The sequence below is a fragment of the Prenolepis imparis genome, unplaced genomic scaffold (genome assembly GCF_030444845.1).
Source record: "Prenolepis imparis isolate NDT839.2.m4 unplaced genomic scaffold, iyPreImpa1.0 SCAF_5, whole genome shotgun sequence".
Lineage (NCBI taxonomy): Eukaryota > Metazoa > Arthropoda > Insecta > Hymenoptera > Formicidae > Prenolepis > Prenolepis imparis.
Window position 1 is genome coordinate 20526962 of NW_028141163.1, and position 23415 is coordinate 20550376.

At 37.8% G+C, this 23415-nt stretch overlaps 2 protein-coding genes across 2 annotated transcripts; both read right to left on the bottom strand.

Moving 5' to 3' along the window:
- Window positions 1–560: 560 nt before the first annotated feature.
- On the bottom strand, window positions 561–5741 carry LOC145936549 (uncharacterized). Its single transcript, XM_083038789.1, has one exon. The coding sequence runs from the start codon at window positions 5739–5741 to the stop codon at window positions 561–563; it is 5181 nt and encodes a 1726-aa protein (XP_082894915.1).
- A 2096-nt stretch (window positions 5742–7837) lies between these two features.
- Window positions 7838–13507, bottom strand: LOC145936550 (uncharacterized). Its single transcript, XM_083038790.1, has 3 exons — window positions 12976–13507; window positions 10983–11186; window positions 7838–7950 (listed from the first exon to the last, which is right to left on the bottom strand). Exons 1-3 carry the CDS (start codon window positions 13505–13507, stop codon window positions 7838–7840), a joined length of 849 nt encoding a protein of 282 aa, XP_082894916.1.
- Window positions 13508–23415: the final 9908 nt, after the last annotated feature.

The window sequence follows — 23415 nt, forward strand, 5'->3', positions numbered from 1 at the left end:
CAAAATAAGCAAGTCTCAAAGTCGCCGGGCATTTCGCGTGTTTATATATATTGTCGAGTTTCTGGAAGCTTCTCAGAATCGAGCCGGGGATTCCGTGGTCTGCGCAATACACTACATATATGGTTTAAATTTAGACTACCGTTGCGAGACCAAAACAATAATAACCCGCGATAGGTATAAGTCAGAATACTGGAAATGACAAACGATGGTTCGATAGATTTGTGATCTTTTCGTTGTCGAAGGCTCGCTCGGAAGAATTAAACAATACATGACGCGACGACCGAAAGGTCATATGAGAAAGCATAGAAACAGAAATAATTACGGAGATAATAACAACCGGACGAAAGACGATATAAATTGATACAGAGAGTTAACAATATTAAATTTAATACAAAGCCTTTTTTTGTTATCTTTAACATACCGCCCGCCTCGAAACTATAGTTTCGAAAGGCGAATCAGAACGAAGAAACGAATCAACTAAAGAAGAAAGAGAGAAACATTACGTTGATTCGAGGCGGAGGATATGTTAATTACAGAAACTTATGCAACTAATTCGAGATTTATTGTTGCTCGATATCGATAGGAAGCAAACAAAGCTTCACGACGGGACGCTTATATTCGGATGCGGCGGTCTTTACATTTACAACTCGTACTATGTCGTCGGAACCGGGGTAACATTTAATAACGCGACCCAATTCCCATTTACACGGCGGAAGCTGTGAATTTCGAACTAAAACGAGTTGACCGATTTTAATCTGAGTTTTGTTCGCTTTCCGCCATTTGACCCTTTGTTGGAGCGTGTTTAAATAATCACTCTGCCATAGTTTCCAAAATCTTTCGGTCATTTGGCGCACCATTTGCCACCGAGACAATCGATTTTCGTGGACGTCTAATAGCGATGGTTCGGGAGTGACGGAGAGAGGCGCGCCTATCAAAAAATGCCCCGGGGTAAGCGGTTCACAATCATCGATTGAATCCGTGAGCGGAGCGAGGGGCCTCGAGTTCAGGCATGCTTCTATGTTGCATAGAAGAGTAGAGAACTCTTCAAACGTCATCGTATGGGATCCGATGACACGACGCACATGATATTTTACGCTTCGTACGCCTGCCTCCCACAAACCGCCGAAATGAGGGGCAGATGGCGGGATAAAATTCCATTCGATTTTTTGAGAAGCCGCGTGATTGAGAAAATTCGGATCTTTTATAGTAGCTCGAAAAGCCGAAGTTAATTCGCGATCGGCACCGACAAACGTGGTTCCGTTGTCGGAGTATACAGTTGCCGGTAGTCCGCGTCGGGCGCAAAATCGCGAGAAGGCTCCTAAGAACGCGGAGGTTGAATAGCCTTCCACTACTTCAAGGTGCACGGCGCGAGTAGCCATACACACGAAGACAGCGATATATGCTTTTCGAGATGCGATTCCTCGACCGGACATAGATCTTATTTGTACGGGACCGGCGTAATCGAGGCCGCAATGTAAGAACGCGCGAGCAGGGGGGGAGACGCGTACTGCGGGTAAATTGCCCATCAGATATGAAGGTACCGCGGCCTTTTCGCGAGTGCATTTTATACAGCGATGAATGACCGTTCTCACGAGAGTGCGAGCCCGAACAATCCAGAAATTTTGACGCAGCGTTGACAGCGTTAGTTGCGGACCGGCGTGCAAAGAGTTCAAATGAGTATCTCGAATTATCATCGTGACTAACGGGTGGTTTGCTAATATCACGGGGTGTTTAATTTGATCCGGAAGCGGCGCGTTTGATAACCGCCCGCCGACGCGAATTAATTCGTCGTCCCCGAGGAATGGGTTGAGCGAGAGAATCGGACTCTTTGATTGAATCGAGTGGTTTTGTGAGAGCGCAGCCCGTTCGGAAGAAAAAATTTGCTCTTGAATCTGTTTTAACCAGAAATTCAGCGCGGCTTGACATTCGGCGGCGGAGAGAGCGATCGAAGTTTTATCTAAACTCGCGCGCCGATGAGTCGGGGAGCGAAGTCGCGAAACATATCGGAGTATGTATGCGGTGACCCGGATTAATTTTTTCCATGAAGAATATCGCGATGCTAAATCCCATTGCTCGATGGGTTGTGTGAGATGCGTGGTTACGCGAGGATTTCGTTCAATCGAGACGTCGAGCTCGCAGACAGAGGATTGTGCCGGCCATTCTGACTCCGGGAGGCGCAACCATGTTGGGCCATGCCACCATAAATGATGACTTGAAAGCTGGTCTCCCGAAATTCCGCGGGACGCACAGTCCGCAGGATTTTCGTCCGTCGAAATATGTCGCCAAGACGCATCTGGAAGTCGCGATTGGATCTCGGACACGCGATTGGAAACGAACGTCTTCCATTTCGAGGGATGTTGTCCTATCCATGCTAATACGACCGTCGAGTCGGTCCAACAGTAGCACGACGCGGAGGTCAAATTCAATGACGTGCGCATAAATTCCATCAATTTGGATAGCAACACGGCAGCCGCTAATTCTAATCGCGGGATGCTTAAAGACTTTATGGGCGCGACCCTGGATTTTCCGCCGAGTAGCGTCACTTTAATTTCGCCAGAAAGTGATCGTAGGCGAAGATATACGGCGGCGGCATAGGCAGCGGTGGACGCGTCGGAAAACCCATGGAACTCGCATTGCACGGTGTCAGACCCGTGATACGTCCAGCGATCGAGTTTTAAATCGTGTAGAGCGATTAAGGAAGTTTGAATCGTTTTCCATTGGTCTAATAAATGAGACGAGAGTAGTGCATCCCAATCGAGTTTAGTCATCCAGAGAAGTTGCAAAAATATTTTTGCTGAGATTGTGACGGGAGTACACCACCCTAACGGATCAAATAATTTCGCGACTGTAGATAGAATCGATCGTTTCGTATTTGAAAGAGTTGTCGGGAGAGAGGCCCGAAATTGAAATACATCTAACGAGGGATTCCACGCGATCCCGAGAATTTTTAATTGCTCGTCAACTCGCAAGTCTTTACTACATGCTAAACCATGATTTTCGACCGCGATGTCCTCGAGCAATTTAGACGAATTACTTGACCATTTGCGGAGTTCAAATTTACCGCGATGCAGCAACGCGCACACCTGATTGCGAGCTTGGCGTAGAAGAGGAATATCGTCGGCACCGAACAACACATCGTCGACGTATATGTGATGTTGCAGAATGTGAGACGCCATGGGAAATTCGTCCCCTTCGTCCGCGACAAGTTGGTGGAGGACGCGCAAGGCTAAGTACGGCGCTGACGCTGTACCGTATGTAACCGTTAACAGCTGATATGCTTGTATTGATTTTGTGTTATCCTCGATCCACAATATACGCTGGTAGTCGTCATCGCGAGAGTCGACTTTAATCTGACGATACATTTTCGTGATGTCTGCCGAATATACGTATCGATACTGTCGCCACCGAAGAATCACCGCCGCTAAATCAGTTTGTAATTTCGGGCCGATCAATAAGTGATCGTTTAGAGAAGTCGCGTTTGTTGTACGACTCGACGCGTTGAATACAACTCTTAAATGAGTCGTGAGACTGTGGTCCCGAATTATTGGATGATGAGGAATGTAAATGCATTGAGATTCTCCTAATGTATGCGTTACCTTTTTCATATGTCCTAATTTTTCGTACTCATTTAGAAAATCGGTGTATTCGGCTTTGAGCGCGGGGTTTGTAGTGAACCGCCGTAGTAATGTTTTAAGCATTTTTTCCGCGAGATTATAAGATTCGCCTATATCAATCGGAGGTCCTTTTTTAAAAGGGAGGCGAACGATATAACGCCCGTCGTCGTCGCGCGAATAGGTTGAACGAAAATGATTTTCGCACTGTTGCTCCTCTGGAGTAAGCAAGGTTACCCGAGGGACTTCTTCGATCTCCCAAAATCGGCGAAGTTCTTGATCGATCGCTAAAGAAGTTGCGCTATGCTGAACCGTGATAGTTTGACGCGACGGCGACAGAATCGATGTAGGGCCTGAGAGGACCCAACCAAGAATTGTTTTTTGTGCGATCGGTTGACCGCTTGTGCTTCTTCGTATTCCATCAAGAAGCAATTCACCGTATAAGTCGGCTCCGATAAGAACATCAATCGCTTCGGAACTTAACGGATCGGGATCGGCGAGAGTGAGATCGGCGAGATGCGTCCATGCGATATTCGATCTGGTAAGCGCCGGTGAATATTTAGTCAGTGATGTTAGAATAGACGCGGTAGTCGTAAAAACGGGACGCGATTTATTGAACGGCGAGAGTTTAATGTGCGCCGCCCAACGACAAGTTCCTGCATCGATGCCGCCGACGCCAGAGATCTCGATGGGCATTTTAATGCGCTGCAGTTTCAAAGCGTGGCTGAGTCTCGCGGTGATAAAGGTCATTTCTGACCCTTGGTCGAGCAGCGCTCTAACGACGAGTGTGCGACCCTCGGATGAGCTGACCTTGACGCGAGCCGTTGCTAACAAAACAGAAGGTCGCGACGGAACGGTTGAACAGAGCGAAGTAACAGCTTTAGTATCGGACGCTTCCGACGGAGAGCTCGACATCGTTGCAGTAAGACTTCCGGTAGACGCTGAAGTCAAGTCGAGATGCAACATAGAATGATGTTTTTTCTGACATATTCTGCACGAATATTTACTTATGCACGATTGCACCGCGTGTTTCGAACTGAGACAATTTAAACAACGATTCGCTTGTTTGATTATTTCTAATCGCTGACTCGGACTTTTCTTTACGAATTTAGCGCATTTATTTATAAAATGAGGTGCTTTGCACAACGGACATGTAATATTGTTCGTAGATACAGTGGTACTCGAGACCTTTGTCGAGCGAACAGCTTTCCCGTTGGAAGAGGTTAATTCTTCGAGAGCGCGAGCGCGTGACGCTAGGAAGCTATCGAATTCTGCATATGTCGGAATTTTCGCATCATCGCATCCTTTTAATTTCCATGCTTTTCGCGTCGCATGATCCAATTGCTGAGACACCCGGTAAATTAATACATCATTTAGAATTTCGTCCGCAGATCGGCCTAAATTTTTGAGAGACGCTATCGCGCGATTTGCTTTATCACGTAGCTCGTTGAGTTCAACTGCGTTTTCGCGTGAAACGCTTGGTAAATTATGAAGGGCACAGACGTGCACTTCAATTAATCGCCGCTTATTTTCATAGCGCGAAACTAGCGTTTTCCAAGCGATTTCAAAATTATCAGCGGTAATAGGTATTGTTTTAATTGACTCAAGAGCGCGGCCGGTTAAACTGGACGCTAAGAAATGCATACGTGCGAACGAAGTGAGATCCTTGTTTGCAATAATTAACGACGTGAATCGATCGCGAAAACTTTCCCATTCGTCGTAGTTTCCGCAAAATGGGGGAATTTTAATTGGCGGCAAATGCGATAAAGAAAATGAAGAGGTACATTCACCCTGGCTGGATATTCGACTGGACGACTGAAGGGGGTCCCCAGGTGGTTCGATATCCTCGAGACACTCGGCCATGTAGTCCAGCGTCTCTTGGTAGACGTCCTCGTGTTCGTCGAACAATTGATCTCGGAAATATGCCATCGTGTCGCGTTTATCCCGTGAGATGCCATGCAGAAGAGCAGCGTGATTCTGAGTACATTGCGTCCAGGTCTCCTTCAACGAGGTCACTCGCGATCGGATTTTAGCGGCCGTGTAATTTTTCTTTCCGATCTTTTTGAAATTGTCGAGCGAACGTGATACCGTATGGAATAGCGATGATTGATGTTGGTACAGTTCGTCCATTTCTGCTGATTAGACTATCACTTTGGTCACACGGCACTCCGCTTTGATTCCGTACAGATTACCTCAGTAGAATCCGGCTCGAAGGACCAAATTATGTTTACGCACGAACGAAATTTTGTCGCGTGTAAATCGAGGATGCCGGCTTGCTCCGAGAGAGCGAGAGGAAGAGGGAAAGAATGGAGAGCGTGTGATAGCGAGAGAGTGAGAGAGAGGAAAAACTAGAGTGAAAGAGCGAAAGAAGCAGTACACTGAAAGAGAGCGAGAAAGCGAGATGGGAATCGAACGAAGGAGATCGGAAATGAACAAGGATCAATGTCAATGAAAGAAGAAGTGAAAATTGTTACCAAGTAATTTTGGAAGATTTGATGAGATCTTTAATGATCGCAGTTAAAAGATATACACTGAGCGATGAATCGCTAGACTCGCAACTCGTTATCGGAAATTTCTTAAAATGATTGAAGTAACTGATCGTCTCGCTCGATTAAATGCTTGAATTGACTGTCGTGAACAGCCAGACAAAATAAGCAAGTCTCAAAGTCGCCGGGCATTTCGCGTGTTTATATATATTGTCGAGTTTCTGGAAGCTTCTCAGAATCGAGCCGGGGATTCCGTGGTCTGCGCAATACACTACATATATGGTTTAAATTTAGACTACCGTTGCGAGACCAAAACAATAATAACCCGCGATAGGTATAAGTCAGAATACTGGAAATGACAAACGATGGTTCGATAGATTTGTGATCTTTTCGTTGTCGAAGGCTCGCTCGGAAGAATTAAACAATACATGACGCGACGACCGAAAGGTCATATGAGAAAGCATAGAAACAGAAATAATTACGGAGATAATAACAACCGGACGAAAGACGATATAAATTGATACAGAGAGTTAACAATATTAAATTTAATACAAAGCCTTTTTTTGTTATCTTTAACACCCAATATGCAATGACTGCAATGCAATTCCCAATTTCAATATGTTATTGTTACCGTTCATTTTTTCGTACTTAAATGTTTATTATTTTTTTAGTTAAAGGAATAACATTATTTAATTATTTGCAATAGATAAAATGTAAAATGCAATGTGTTATAATTTAGATTTTAATAGTTTGTGCAGATAGCTTTATAATTTATAAGTAGTCTTTAATATATTCAATTATATTGATTGTTACTTAATATATTTAATATCCAAAAATAAATATTCTGTTAAAATAATACTTATCTTATTATTTTTATTTCATTATTTATATTTATATTTTTATATCTATATGTTACATATAAATATAGATAAAAAACTAAAAAAATTAAAACAAAAACCTTTTTGCAACATTAGTTTTGCGTCTATTAGTTTTTGTTTGTTTTTGTTTTTCTTTACAGTTTCTTTTTCAAATAATCATATGTTTTAATTGCAATGTTTTAAACAGTTTTAAACAGTAGTTTAAAACTGTTTAAAACAAAAAATGTTTAAAACAGTGTCCACTGTTTTAAACATGTTTTAATCAAACAGTTTTAAACAAATTGTTTAAAACATGCCAACCTTGCTTTTTGCAACATTAGTTTTGCACGTCTATCAGTTTTTGTTTGTTTTTGTTTTTCTTTACAGTTTCTTTTTCAAATAATCATATGTTTTAATTGCAATGTTTTAAACAGTTTTAAACAGTAGTTTAAAACTGTTTAAAACAAAAATGTTTAAAACAGTGTCCACTGTTTTAAACATGTTTTAATCAAACAGTTTTAAACAAATTGTTTAAAACATGCCAACCCTGCTAATTACAGACAAGACAACTCCAATAGGCTTTGCATTTCTGAGAAAAACTTCACAGATTTTATAAAATAGCACCAATCTACCCTAAGGAGACCCTGACATCCAACGAATATTTGAACTTGAATTCCCATGCCAATAAAGAAAATCTGATTTTCATGTTCACGCCCTTGACAACTATTGAGTACGAACACCTTTTCATTTAAATCTCAGCTTCAAAACCAGACCTCATAACCAATAAAATAATCAAACGACTTCCAACAGAAATACATTCATTCAGCCTAAAAATCTTCAACTTAATGTAACATAAAAGCAAATTTCGCAAGGATTAGAATGACTATTTCGTGATATTTATCCTGAAACCAGGCAAGGATCCCCTAAGACCCATAGCTATATCAAATTGCTTACACAAGGTCTTTAAGAAGTTCATTCTCAAAAGACTCGAATGAGCTAAAAACAATCACATACTACCAAACTTCCAATTCGAATTTAGGAGAGGATTTTCTTGCACCGGTCTAGTTTCCACCGAAGTCTTCAATCCGATTCTGCTTTGGTGCAAGTCGAATTTAATATACCGTTTCCACCGAAAGTAGAGTAAAAGCGAGAAAGATTGATATTTCAGGAGAGCCAATTTAACGCCAACACTTAACTTTTGCTTGTTGAATGTAAACAAACTTAACTTCTGAAAAATGTACATATTAATTGAATACAGAGATAATTGAGTCGAGTTAAATAAAAGGAAAATGGATAATAAAATAATTTTGTTGAATTATCAGTTAAACGTGTCAGTAAAGGTTGGCACTATCTACTTTCAACCGTTTCCACCGACTAAATTTTGTGTTAATTCGCTGCTACTTCGGTAAAGTTTGTAGACCCAGAGAGTAGAATGAGAGACGCCATGCCCCGGTTTTAGGTGATCCCTGAAAGCGATACGCCCTCTGTGGACATAAAAAACGTGGACATGAACTACGAAGCCAATGTCCACGAATGTTCTCAGTCGGTACATATAATGTGCACACATTCTGGTTGTGTTCCGTGCTATGTGCACGAAATGCCAATAACGAATTCTGTAACACAAGATGCTTTTCTCTCTCTCTCTCTCTCTCTCTCTCTCTCTCTCTCTCTCTCTCTCTCTCTCTCTCTCTCTCTCTCTCTCTCTCTCTCTCTCTCTCTCGCTCTCTCTCTCCAACTCAATACAAATTTATATATAGCCGTAAAATACATGCAATATATATGTTTCTCATCATATATAAGTATAAGTTGTACAATATATATATGTATAGACAATGTATAGACCATTTTCAGAAGATGTTAAAATTATTTAATATGCAATATATATAATTCTCTTAAAAATATTACATTGAATATATATATAGAAACAAACATTTTTACATTTCTTTGTTAATCTTATTGCACGTAATTTTAGAGTTGATGAGATTTTTGCGACTAAAATTTAATACAAAAGATACAAAACTTTATTTTTATTTATTTAACAATTATAATAACTTATTAACAAGTAAAAATTATATTGAGTTTGATGTCATTTTAAACACAAAAATTTTATTAATACATTTTAATTACTTAAATATAAAAGTTTTAGTTTTTTTATGAATATTTATATAAAGTATAGAGAGTAAATTATTATAGATAATGAAAAAATCCCGATGTCATTAAAAGTCAAGAGCGAATATATATATATATATATATGTGTGTGTGTGTGTGTGTGCATATGTGTGTTTGTGTGAGAGATACATATATATATATATATATATATGTATCTCTCACACAAACACACATATGCACACGCGCACAGCATACACACATAGAGAAGATAGTGTATAAGTTTCCTCAATAATAATTTAATAAAAGAATTTATTTAAATAATTATTTTTATGAAAATTTTTTTATTTTGAATATTTATATTGATGCAAGTAATAATATGTTATTATGAATGCATTTTATGTATATCTGTTTTATTAAAGTAAAATATTTCTAGATAGGAAGAAAACACAAAAATAAAAAAGGGATATAGGTTGGATGTAGATAGATTGAATATAGGTCAGGTTCTGAAATAATAACACAAATACCCAGCCTGGCAAATAACTTTTAATGATTCTTTCGCTACTCCAAATATGAAAACAAAATTAATAAATAACTTATTGTTTTATTTGCGAAACCAGGTATTAATCTCATTTTAAATTTACTGAAAAAAACCAAAATAGACTTTTACTATTACAAACAAAAGTTAATATATAAAGATATATAAAAATTAATTTTTTTATGGAATATAAAAATTAATTTTTTTTAAAGAGAGAAAGGCCATTGCTACAACTTTTTATATTTGTAATTAAAAGCATAATTTTGAACGTAGAACGCATTTTCAGAAAATGTTTCATAAAGAATACAAAATAAAAATAAAGCTTTAATAAAAGTTTTGTATTTTTACTTATATTGCCATTATTGAGCATGACGTAAAGATCGCAATCACAGTTGAAATAATTGCATAAATCTTCGATTAACAGGTCTTATCACGGGGAAATCTCTACATAATGTAGGTTTCCTTAAATATTACTGAAAGGTATCAGTAATGTTTTTGTGACGTCTCTATTTTTATTATATTTATATTCAGGACGTCTGTTATTTATAAAAGTGATTTATGAAAATCAGTCTTACTTGTGAGATTTCGGTATTCTGTGATGTGTGTACCTTTCCTTTTATCTAGAATACCGTGGTAATATTTTATATGGTTATTATTAATTAATGATAACAAAGTTAAGGTACTTCCTTAAGTTTTTATTGCAGTTTGCATCTTATTACACATCATTGGTAACAAAAAAATGCATGATTTCAAAATTTCGTAGCATGATCGCATTAAGATTTCTTATTCATTCCGTGATGGGACCTCTGCTAATCTACGATCTATGCAATTATTTCAACTGTGATTGCGATCTTCTACATGAAATTGAAAAATCATGCTTTTTTTCTCATTACTATAGGCAGTCATACTCGCTGTAAAGTAATATGATTTGCAAACATTTATGATTCTATTGAGAATATTATGGATCCAATGTCATAGTACAATATAGCAAATATTTCTGTCTATAATGATGAAATGATAAGATGCAACGAAACAATAATAGATTAAAGGAAGTACACTTTCATATTTCTTACAAAATTAATATGTAGAAGATATTTTAATTTCATTTATTAAAATTTATTTGCGTTCTACGTTATATTTTCTTGCTTTTTACTGATTACCTTTCTTCTGATATCTGTTGCTGCTTTTTATTTCAACTTTTTTTTTATCTCTTATAGCGTATTCAGTTATTAGTGGTTTTTTTCTATTCTATATATTTCTTTATTTTTATTCTCTCTGTTTTCTTAAAGAATAATGCTCAAAATGGTTAACTTCTGTTTATCTTTTCTGTGCTACAATTATGTTCTCATTTTTTATTTGTTTAATAAATTATTCATTTTTCTACGGATATATCTCCCTTTTATAGCACGATTATTATATCTCGTGCGAGAGTACAATTTTATTTTGATCATATATTTCAATGTTTGCAGCCGATGATTGTAGCACTCATTATTTTTATCTAGCCATTCAGAATACTTTTCATTAGTTGTATTAATACATTCATTCGTTATTTTATCCATAATTTGCGTTGACGCCCAATAGTTTTGACCTGTATGAAGTTAGCACCCCATTTTTGAAATTTTAAAATTCTAAAAGTTGTTCCAGGTTGTTCTAGACTTGTTCTAAATTGTTCCAGAAGATCAAAATTATATCATGAAAATTTTTGCGGAAAATTGAAAAAATCCATTTTTTGACCCGGCACCCCATTTTTCGAAAATCGAACTTTTTAAGGTTGCTCTACGTTGTTCTAGTTGTTCTAAACATTGTTCCAAAGTATTAGTTTGATTGGTCAAAAATTTTAAGAGATATTTAAAAAATACGAAAAATTAAAAAAAAAAGTTTTTAGCCATTCTTTTATAAACAAAATAACTTATAACATTGTCGATTTAGATTATGTTTATAATCGTGTAGAACAACTCAGAACAAAATTTTTAAGACCGGAACAACAGTGTAAGGCCCACTTTACTTTTGATCGAAAACACTTTTCTATTTTTTCGGGGTAGAAGACTTGTTCCAGGCTTCCCGCTCTAAAATTATAGTATTCTCGACTGGAACAACTCAGAACAAAAATTTGGAGACCAGAACACCAATATTAGACGTACTTTACTCTTGATCGAAAAATATTATTTTTCGATTTTAATGGGTTACAGAGTTGTTCCAGGCTTCCCGCTCTAAAACTATAGCATTATCGACTAGAACAACTCAGAACAAAAATTTGGAGACCAAAACACCAATATTAGACGTATTTTACTTTTGATCGAAAAATATTATTTTTCGATTTTAATGGGTTAAAGAGTTGTTCCAGGCTTCCCGTTTTAAAACTATAGTATTCTCGACTAGAACAACTCAGAACAAAATTTTTAAGACCGGAACAACAGTGTAGGGCTCACTTTACTGTTGATCGAAAAAACTTTTTTCTATTTTTTCGGGGTAGAAGACTTGTTCCAGGCTTCCCGCTTTAAACCTATTGTATTCACGAATAGAACAACTCAGAACCTAATTTTTAAGACCGGAACAACAGGATAAGGCCCACTTTACTCTTGAGCTAAAAACTTTTTTCTATTTTCTTGAGGTAAAAAACTTGTTCCAGGCTTCCCGCTTTAAAACTATTGTATTCTTGACTAGAACAACTGAGAACAAAATTTTTAAGACCGGAACAACAGGGTAAGGCTCACTTTACTCTTGATCGAAAAAACTTTTTTCTATTTTCTTGGGGTAAAAAACTTGTTCCAGGCTTTACCCAAGAAAATATTATAGAAAAATTAATTTTTCGATCAAGAGTAAAGTGGGCCTTATATTGTTGTTCTGGTCTTAAAAATTTTGTTCTCAGTTGTTCTAGTCGAGAATACTATAGTTTTAAAGCGAGAAAGCCTGGAACAAGTCTTTTACCCCCAAAAAATGGAAAAAAATGTTTTCGATCAAGAGTAAAGTGGGCCTTATATTGTTGTTCCGGTCTTAAAAATTTTGTTCTGAGTTGTTCTACACGATTATAAACATAATCTAAATCGACAATGTTGTAAGTTATTTTGTTTATAAAAGAATGGCAAAAAACTTTTTTTTTAATTTTTCGTATTTTTTAAATATCTCTTAAAATTTTTGACCAATCAAATTAATACTTTGGAACAATGTTTAGAACAACTAGAACAACGTAGAGCAACCTTAAAAAGTTCGATTTTCGAAAAATGGGGTGCCGGGTCAAAAAATGGATTTTTTCAATTTTCCGCGAAAATTTTCATGATATAAATTTGATCTTCTGGAACAATTTAGAACAAGTCTAGAACAACCTGGAACAACTTTTAGAATTTTAAAATTTCAAAAATGGGGTGCTAACTTCATACAGGTATAATTTTGCCATATACGATTGAATGTCATTAATTGTGTTGAGACCACATTTGTAAAAAGATTTGTCGGTCGTATTAATTTCGTTACTGTAGGAGCATCTTCGTCTGCGTTTGGATATTCTCGATATTCTATATACATTTCATTTTCCGTAATGTTATCCATTCGCGTTTTCATCATACAATTACGACATTTGTCGCACTTGGTTTTTGCAACGTTTCGACGTGCTATATATCCTGCAAAAAATGCAACAGCATTTTGATCATATATATTAAGTGGCTCAACTTTTTCTGTATCTCTCACATTATCGTACTCTTCAAGAAATTGTGTATCTTCTATAAATGATTCGTCTTCAGAATTGGCGTCACATTGTACGACGGTATGATTTGCGCTCAATGAATCTTCTAGCGTGTTAACAAGGTGGCTTGGTGAATTAATAAGAAATTCGGCTTCTGGGCATTGGACATTGCCTTTATCGCTCGTTGGAATGTATCCCGTAGATATAATATGTCTCAGAGAGAGTCGGACCATTCTTGCCGTGGGATTGGGATTAAATCCTCCGCGCTGTCTTAATTTAGAAAATAAATGCTCGACCGAATCTTGATTGCATAATCCTGTGGCAAGTTCAAATTCTTCATATCGTCTTGCGAGTTCTTTATATGTTCCAAGAATAGCTTTTACAGTTATACTGAAGCCTTTCAAACAAGGAATTTTTGATACTTTGTTTGACGATGTAGACTATTTTGAGCACCATTCGACAAAATCTGTTAATAGAATTTCAATGTCAGGATTTTTGCCAGACAATGGTCGTTTTCCACCATATGTGATATTTAGACTGTAAGAATTGCAAGCATCTATTACTTTATTTAGATATTCTGTAAAATCAGCCGTTGCATCCCATGTATTTGTTTGTAATAGCTTTCCATGACCAGCAGTTTTTATTGCGGCTGCAAATGTATGACTAAATAATTGGAAAGCTCTTTTGACATTCATCGTCTCAAAAGCATTGGGGCGAATATGTGCTTCCGTAATATGAGATAATAAATTAGAACCTCCTTTAGTAGCGTCATCAATCGACCATGTTAATTCAAAGTCATCAAACGATGCGATTATTTTTCCATCGCAATACAGATGTTTATGTTTTCTGAATAAACTCGCCAATCTCTTCACTAAATGTGGAAAATCAAATAATGTGTAATATTTTTTTCTATTGTGTATAAAAAATGGTTCATCAGAATGCACGCCAAGTTTTACATAAGCACTTTGGTTACTGGAGCCTTGATCGCATGTTACGAGTTACGCGTCAGCACCCGTTTTAATCAATCTATTTAAACATTCTTTTAATAATAATACTATTTCTTCGGCTTTCATACCTGTTCCAGAAAGGAAATATGCTAATGGTTGACGCCATGGATGACGCGCATTTGTGCTATCCAAACAAAATACAAATACATGTTTTGCAGTCTCATGTATTCTTCCTAGAGGCCCTAAATCAACAAGTCCTTTTATTTGATCTAATTTGAACGAGTATTCTTCGTATGATTTAATTGTCATTTCATCCCACTTCAATGCACATATTCTTTCTTCCGCGGGTATCTTAGAAATTTTCTCCTGTAATTTACAAAATATAAAATCGCAAAATCCTGGCATCATATTATATTCTTCATGCCATCTTTGAATTGTTCGTTTTCCAGGAAAATTACAACCTGCCTTTCGTAAACCACGCAGTGCAGAAGCAGAATAATAATATAGTTGCTTTGATATATTTTTTTCTTCTTCCGTGTATGCTGCGTGTGGCGTATGTAGTTGCAAATTTATCATTGTTTTTGCAACGGGATGCAATTTTATTTGATCCATCAATTTCTGTATATCCCTTTTTTTATTTTTCTTATTTGTTCGCTTTGCGGGTGTTCGTCGAATACATCTTTGCAAGCGCAATTTTAATGTTTTTATTGTCCGGCGCAGACGCACATTTTCATTTTTTAAAGAAGTAATTATTATTTTTAAATTATTTTCTTCTTTCTTATCATTTTTTATCTCTTTATTTTTCATTTTTTCATTTTTCTTTATGGTTTGTGCTAATATTTTTTCACCAATTGGCGGTTCGAAATGTATCCATTCCATGATATTTTCTTCTTCCGATGTCATATCAAAATGTAATCGCGGTGACCGATAGGTTCGCAATGGTGGACATGGAAATGATTGCTCTATCATTTCATCGTTTTCAATATTTTCTAATGTTGCTGGCCTTATAATATTTTTATATTTCTCTTTTGCTCCCGTTACATTTATTATATTTTCTCTCTCGGTCGCCTCTACTTCAATAGACATGCTCTCCATATCTTTATCGCTTTCCTTTGGCGAGGTAATATTTCTAAAAGGAACGGGTATCGAATTGCGTTTTAATACTTTCTTACCTTCTCCCTTAAAAGAATTTTCACTAAAGTGATCAGCACACAGACCTGCACGACGGATTGAATTGGCAGACCATTTTTCTAATTGAGTATTTCCTGAGACAGAATTAACGCGAAAGATTAGTAATAAATTTTTCGGAAAATTTTTTTTTCAGAAAACATTGTGATAATTGAAAAACAGAATGTTTTTCTAAATTTGTTTCATCCAACATTACTTTTAATGAAAATGTATTTTTATTGAGAAATAAAATATGCTTATAAGAAAAGAGCAAGCATCGCGAAATATGAAATGAAATAAGAAATAAGTTATAATTCATTAAAGGCACGAGGAGCTAAAGGTAAAACTGTTAAAGTATATATGGAGGTTATTTTATTACAAAAATACAATTAAAGTTGGCTGGTTAGCTGTATGTTAAGTAAAGAATGGTAGAAGGATAAGTAATGGAACGTAATGGCTGAGCAGACTAACAATAAGATGCATGCAATGTCTTTTTATCCGCAGCCGATGAGAATTCGAGTCCTCGCACACCGTGAATTTTTTTTTAGAGTAATCACATTCCACAATTTAATTAATTTTTATTATTCTTTGCAAAAATACTAACAATTGTGCAATATTCGTATGCATAATAAAAAAAAAGAATTTATGTTTTCTTAATTATTTATTATAAAATTTAGACAGTACCGTATGTTTTGTGGTTAAAAATTCAGATAAAACATTGGAAATAATCGCTAAAAAATCATAGTAAAATAGTAAAAGTATTTCTTTATATATTATATTAAATGTCGAGATGTATGAGATAAATAAAACAAATTATACTTTTATAAAATGTTTGTTGTGTGCGACTTTTTGTGTTTTCAATGTTTTTACATTAATCTGTAAGATTGTATGGCAATGTCTGAATTTTTTATAATAGATAATTTAAAAACATATTTTTACCAACAACATACGGTATAATCTCCGAATTTTATAATACATAATTAATTGAATATAAATTCTCGTTATTTTTTATTATATACATATATAACAAATATTAGTATTTTTGCTGCAAATAATAACAAAAATTAAACAGTAAAAAATATATCAAGAGACACGGTAGTGTCTCGCGCCTAGTTTGGGCGAAGCCGACTCTCAGAATATGTAATTACTAGAAAAAAAAATACTGTGTGCAGACTCAAACGCTCTTCGGTCGCGAATGAAAAAATGATATGTGCATATCTTATTGTTAGTCCAATCAGCCATCGTAGTTTACGACTTTACATAGTATCATTTTGTATTTAACGTACAGCTAGTCGAATACTCAATTTTAGTTGCAAATTTCTCCAAAAGTAACAATAAGATTCACTTAAATCTTTTTACAGTTTTACTCCTCAACATACATAATTTGTCTTCAAATTTGACAGGTAATTATTCCATAATGTCTTGAAAAGAAATCAAATGCAAAATATTTTTAATCAATTTCGAATAATTTTCTTATAATATTATTTAAATAAAAAATATGAAATTTTTTTTTACATATTATACATGAAAAATGATCTTATGTAAATACATTATGACAGATGTATTACAATGTATTTAAAAATAGTGGCTGGCTTTCGGTTTGACTTTACAAGTAGTAACACGAACGAGAGTGAATGAAAGTTATGTGAGCAAGCGAGAAGATAATCAAAGAAGATAAACAAAAAAGGCTCAGGGATTGGATCTTTTTTACACACTGTTATTCCCCTCTCGCTCGCTTCTATTATCATTTCGCTCGCTTCTATTACTGCCGCTTGCCCCTATTACTGCTCGCTCGCATCGTAAAAAATATTAATAAGTTAATAGAATAGATACATAAGTTAATTATTTTAAGAATATAAGAGTGTGTATATATGTATATATATATGTGTATATATATATATATGTACATATATACACACTCTTATATTCTTAAAATATTGTAATTAACTTATGTATCTATTCTATTAACTTATTAATATTTTTATCATAAACCGCTTCTCTCTTATTGGCCACTTATTGCCAGGGACTTGACAGCAAGCGAGATGAATGAGAATAATATATGTAAGACGAGTATGTGGAAGCGAGCGAGACAGTAATAGGGCCGAGCGATATATATATATACATTGTATATATACTCACAAAATAGAAATAAATATAAGAAAATTTAAGAAACTTACCACTATTGCGTATCCATAATTTGTGCCTTGCATCCGTACTCGATGGAAATCGAAATAAATGCGATCCCGTTGAAAATCAACCATTGCGACAATGTTTATATGCGCACTTATCATAAACACTTTCTAAACAGTACTGATTATTCATCTTAATTTTACTTAATATAATTATTAATATATTAAAATAATATCTTTTATATTATATAATATTATATTTTAACAAAGCTTCTTATTTTAAAATTTTAAAATTGTAGGATATTTTTATCGCGAATATATTGTATCTTAAATCTTTTCGTTATTTTGTATTGTATCCGATACTTTGATTTTGTCTTTATTATTTTTGAACAAGATCGGTCGAACGCGCTGTTTCGATGCGTGTCTTAATCTTCGAGTTAGTAACGTCTGTTGTCTTTAAAATCTGTACGTATTCGTCCTTTGCGAGGTGAGACAAAATTCGGCACGATAGAGCGAGTCGTTGGAAGGTCGTCGAACGATAAAGAGCGAAGACCGAGACCGTTGCGAGAAATAACGAGATAGACGCGATTTTAATTCAATCCGAGACTTTTATAATAATTTAATAATTTCTTGAATAAATTTGATTTTTACATCTAACAAATTATTTTACATCAATTAAATAATCCTACATTTTTTTGGGGGCTCAGCCGGGATCGGATCGGATGAAATTTGAGCGCGTATTGTGAGACAGAGAAGACGTTCGCGTTGTTCGAGATTGTTCTACGGGTGACGTGTTTAAAAAACAAAAGAAAAAACGGTGCGCTCAGTGTGTGCGTGTGTGAAGGTCGTGACGACGGCGAACAAAAAAACGATTGCGAGGAAACGGATTCACGAAAAATTTTAACGACGGACTTTTGAAAGTTTGACGACGAAAGTGAATAATTGTGCGAGATGTCCGACCCTAATAATCTTACGGTGGTCGTTCTGAAGGAAAAGTGCAAGGAGCGCGGATTGACGACGACGGGGTCGAAGGCGGAGTTGATTGCGCGACTGATGGAGGCTGACCCGACGAATTCTTGGATGACGACTGAGGACGAGCGCGATGGAGATGACGACGGTGCGTGCGCTGCAGCCGAGGCCCCAGAGGATGCACTGCGTCAGCGAGAGGTCGAGCTCTACAGACGGGAGCTTGAACTGGCTGGACGCGAGCTTGAGCTGGCTCGACGCGAAATAGCCATGTTACGTGGACAGCAGCGGCGGAATTCTGTCAACGACGAGAAGGAAGCAGCAGCGGTCAGCGACGGAGGAAGAGGAACCCCGCGTGTGCAGCCGCGGATGAGCCTTAAGACGATCGGAGATCTATTAAATGATTTTGACGGCGTGACCGGTGACTTCGAAACTTGGGAGAAGCAGGTGCGATTCGTGACGCGGGCTTATCAGATGGAAGACGACCACGCCAAGATCCTGATCGGCACGAAACTAAAAAAGAAGGCATTCGAATGGTTTCATTCAAGACCGGAATACGTGAGCATGCCTTTCGAAACTATCCTGGAAAAATTAAGAGCGATGTTCCAGCGCCGCGAGAGTAAATTAGTGACGTGCAAAAAATTTGAGAGTCGCATCTGGAGGAAGGAGGAGACCTTTCACGAGTACCTGCACGAAAAAATAATTATGGGGAATCGCGTGCCAATTGATGAAGGTGAGCTGATCGAGCACGTTATCGAAGGCATTCTAGACGCAGCATTACGTGATCAGGCGCGCATACAGGGATTCGCGTCGGCGGACTCCCTTTTGAAGGCATTTGAAAAAATAAAGCTGCGGGATCGTGGTGTTGGCAGTTCGCTTCGACAGGACCGGCGAGGCGGCGGAGCATCTGGGGACGAGCGGCGTGAGCGGGCCGACGGGATCGAGGGATCGAGCGGTGGCGGGAGAGGCTCTGGCGGTAGGAGAACGGCGCCGGGAATCAAGCGTTGTTTCAATTGCGGCGCGCAAGAACACCTTAGCATAAATTGCCCGACAAAAGATTTGGGAACCAAATGCTTCGAATGCGGTAAGCACGGACACATCGCGTCGGAATGTAAAAAAAAAGATGAGGCGAAAAAAGCTGTTGTCGCGTCGATCTCCGAAATGAATAAAAAGTGCGTAAAGAGCGTATCATTAGGCGATCAAATTATTTCAGCGTTAATCGACACGGGTAGCGACATTTCGATTATGCGGGCCAGCGAGTATGCGATGGTGGGGGCCCCGAAACTGCGAGCGTCCAAGACTGAATTTTGCGAGGTGGGAGGTTATCGTGCGTCAGCCGTCGGGGAATTTCACACGCAGATTACGATCGACGGTCATAAATATTATATATTAATTCGAGTTGTTCCCGATAAGGTTTTGCAATATGGTTTGCTTCTCGGAACGGACTTTTTAAATACGGTTGACGTTAATTTTAGGAGGGGCTCGATTACTATTAGCCCGACACGCGAGGAAATAATTGATAACGAGGCGCGTCCGGAAATATTCGCAATCGATGCGATGAATACGGATGCGATAGATATATCGGGCGTGCGGAACATCGAGCACAAGCGCGTTATAACGAATTTAATCGAGAATTATGAACCAGACTCGTCGCGAGAATCTGACGTAAAAATGACTATTATACTAAAAGACGACGAACCAGTATACCAGAAGGCAAGACGTTTGTCACAAAGCGAAAGAGACGTAGTCAACGCGCAGATTGACGAGTGGGAGAGGCGGGGTATAGTTCGATCTTCTGTCTCTGATTTCGCGAGCCCGGTAGTCCTTGTGAAAAAGAAGGACGGAATGTGCAGACTTTGCGTAGATTACCGAATGTTAAATAAAAAAATAATTAAGGACAGATACCCGCTTCCTCTGATCGAGGATCAGCTAGACCGACTTCAAGACGCGCGAGTCTTCAGTATCGATTTGAAGAATGGGGTTTTTCACGTGCGTGTTGATGACGCGAGCATAAAGTATACGTCTTTCGTCGTGCCTGACGGACAATACGAGTTCCTTAGAGTTCCGTTCGGTTTATGTAATTCTCCATCGGTCTTCCAGCGATTTGTAAACAATATTTTTAAGGATTTATTGAGGCAAAAAATCGTTTTAATTTATATGGACGATCTAATTGTATTGTCCAAGGACGGCTTGAAAAATCTTGAAATTGTTTTGAAAACTGCTAGGCAAGCCGGATTAATTATTAATTGGAAGTGCAATTTTTTGCAGCGGCGAGTCGAGTTTCTCGGGTACGTGATCGAGAACGGGACGATACGACCGTCGGAGCGAAAGGTCGAGACAATTAGGCATTTTCCGGAACCGCGAGACGTGCGACAGGTACAGGCTTTCCTAGGACTGAGCGGTTACTTTCGCAAATTTCTTCCGAAATACAGTTTGATTGCGCGACCGTTGTCAAACTTACTGCGAGATAATGTAAATTCATTTTGACATAGCCGAAAAAAACGCGTTTAGACAACTAAAGACTGTACTTAGCGAGCGACCGGTGTTGGATTTATATCGGGTAAGCGTAGAAACTGAATTGCATAGGGATGCGTCTATGCATGGATATGGAGCGATCCTCTTGCAGAGGAATAACGAAGATCAGTTGTTGCATCCCGTGTACTATGCGAGCGGTAAGACGACGCCAGCCGAAGAAAAATATACCAGCTATGAGCTGGAAGTCCTCGCAATAGTTAGAGCGCTCAAACGATTTCGCGTATATTTTTTATTGGGTATAGAGTTTAAAATTGTAACAGATTGCCGAGCTTTTGCGTTGACGATGGCGAAAAGGGATCTTTGCGTACGTGTAGCTGGATGGGCGCTGTTATTAGAAGAGTTCAAATACACGATCGAACATCGGCCGGGTAAGAATATGGCATACGTTGACGCTCTCAGCAAGAGTCCGCTGCCGTATTGTCTGATAATAAGCGAGTGCGAAGAGGGATTGCTGACGCGACTGAAGAAAGCACAGAGAGAGGACGACGACCTAAAAAAGATTTTCGACGCAGTTGAACGAGCTGAATCAAACGATTACGCGATTCGAGGTGGAGTCTTATATAAGGACACTGATGGCGATCTTCGAGTGATTGTTCCGAGGGCTATGCGACGACAGATAGTCAGAAGGGCTCACGAGCAAGGGCACTTTGGAGCCAGCAAAACAGAAGCGTTGCTGAAGAGAGACTATTGGATCCCTAGATTGCGAATCGAGATCGAGAAGGTGACAAAGAATTGCGTTGCCTGCATCTTAGCCGAGCGGAAGCAAGGAAAATCAGAGGGCTTTCTAAATCCGATCGAAAAGGGAAGTGTGCCGTTAGACACATCACATTGATTATCTGGGTCCGTTGCCGTCGACTAAGAAGAATTACATACACATTTTCGTGGTGGTAGATGGATTCTCGAAATTCGTGTGGCTGTATGCGACTAAGTCAGCGAGCACGATGGAGGCGGTTGAGCGTTTGAAGAAACAATCTTATATATTTGGCAACCCAAGAAGAATTGTGTCTGATAGAGGTTCTGCGTTCACGTCGGGCGAATTCGGAGAATACTGCCGATCGGAGGGTATCAGTCATCAGTTAATCACCACAGGAGTGCCGCGAGCGAATGGACAGGTCGAGCGAGTGAACCGCATTCTAATACCTCTGTTGACAAAGCTGTCAGCCCCGAAACCGCCTGATTGGTATAAATATCTAGATATCGCACAGATATATTTGAATTCGACGTTGCACAGGAGTATCGGAATGACACCCTTCCGAGTGATGCTGGGCGTGGATCCGCGTATTCGTGACAATCCCCACATTAAAGAATTATTGGATAGCGAGCTAGTTGCTTCGTTTAATGATAATCGACACGAGTTACGAGAGCAGGCTCAGAAGAATATAAAAAAAATTCAAAGGGAGAACAAGGCAAACTACGACAGAAAAAGAAAGGAGCCTTTTATCTATCGCGAAGGAGACCTTGTGGCGATCAAACGTACACAACAAGGCCCAGGTCTCAAATTCGCACATAAATATCTCGGACCTTACGAGATTGTCAGAACTCTACGCAATCATCGCTACGTAATACGTAAAATTGGTGAACACGAGGGACCCCTGCAGACATCGTCGGCAGCAGATTGTATGAAGCGATGGATTGATGACGACGACGATACCGAAGACATGTCGGAAAGCGAAGATGAAGAGGAAGGAGAAAACAAGCGGTCGGGTCGACCTCTCGGTCAGAATGGCCGAATGTAGGATATTTTTATCGCGAATATATTGTATCTTAAATCTTTTCGTTATTTTGTATTGTATATAATATATTATATACCGATACTTTGATTTTGTCTTTATTATTTTTGAACAAGGTCGGTCGAACGCGCTGTTTCGATGCGTGTCTTAATCTTCGAGTTAGTAACGTCTGTTGTCTTTAAAATCTGTATACGTATTCGTCCTTTGCGAGGTGAGACCAAATTCGGCACGATAGAGCGAGTCGTTGGAAGGTCGTCGAACGATAAAGAGCGAAGACCGAGACCGTTGCGAGAAATAACGAGATAGACGCGATTTTAATTCAATCCGAGACTTTTATAATAATTTAATAATTTCTTGAATAAATTTGATTTTCACATCTAACAAATTATTTTACATCAATTAAATAATCCTACAAAATGTTTTTAAAAATGTATTATTAAAGAAAAATAACTTTTTTCTATTTACATATAAATTAAATCTATACTTTTGATTTAATATGCAATAAAACAAAATTAAATATGTAATGTAAAAACATGCAACACAAAACGAAAATTAATTATAATTAAATAAAATTGTACATGCAACAAAGCATGAAATGAAATTAAAAACACAAAATTAAATATGCAAAAAAAAATAAGACGGAAATGAAATATGTGATAATAATAAT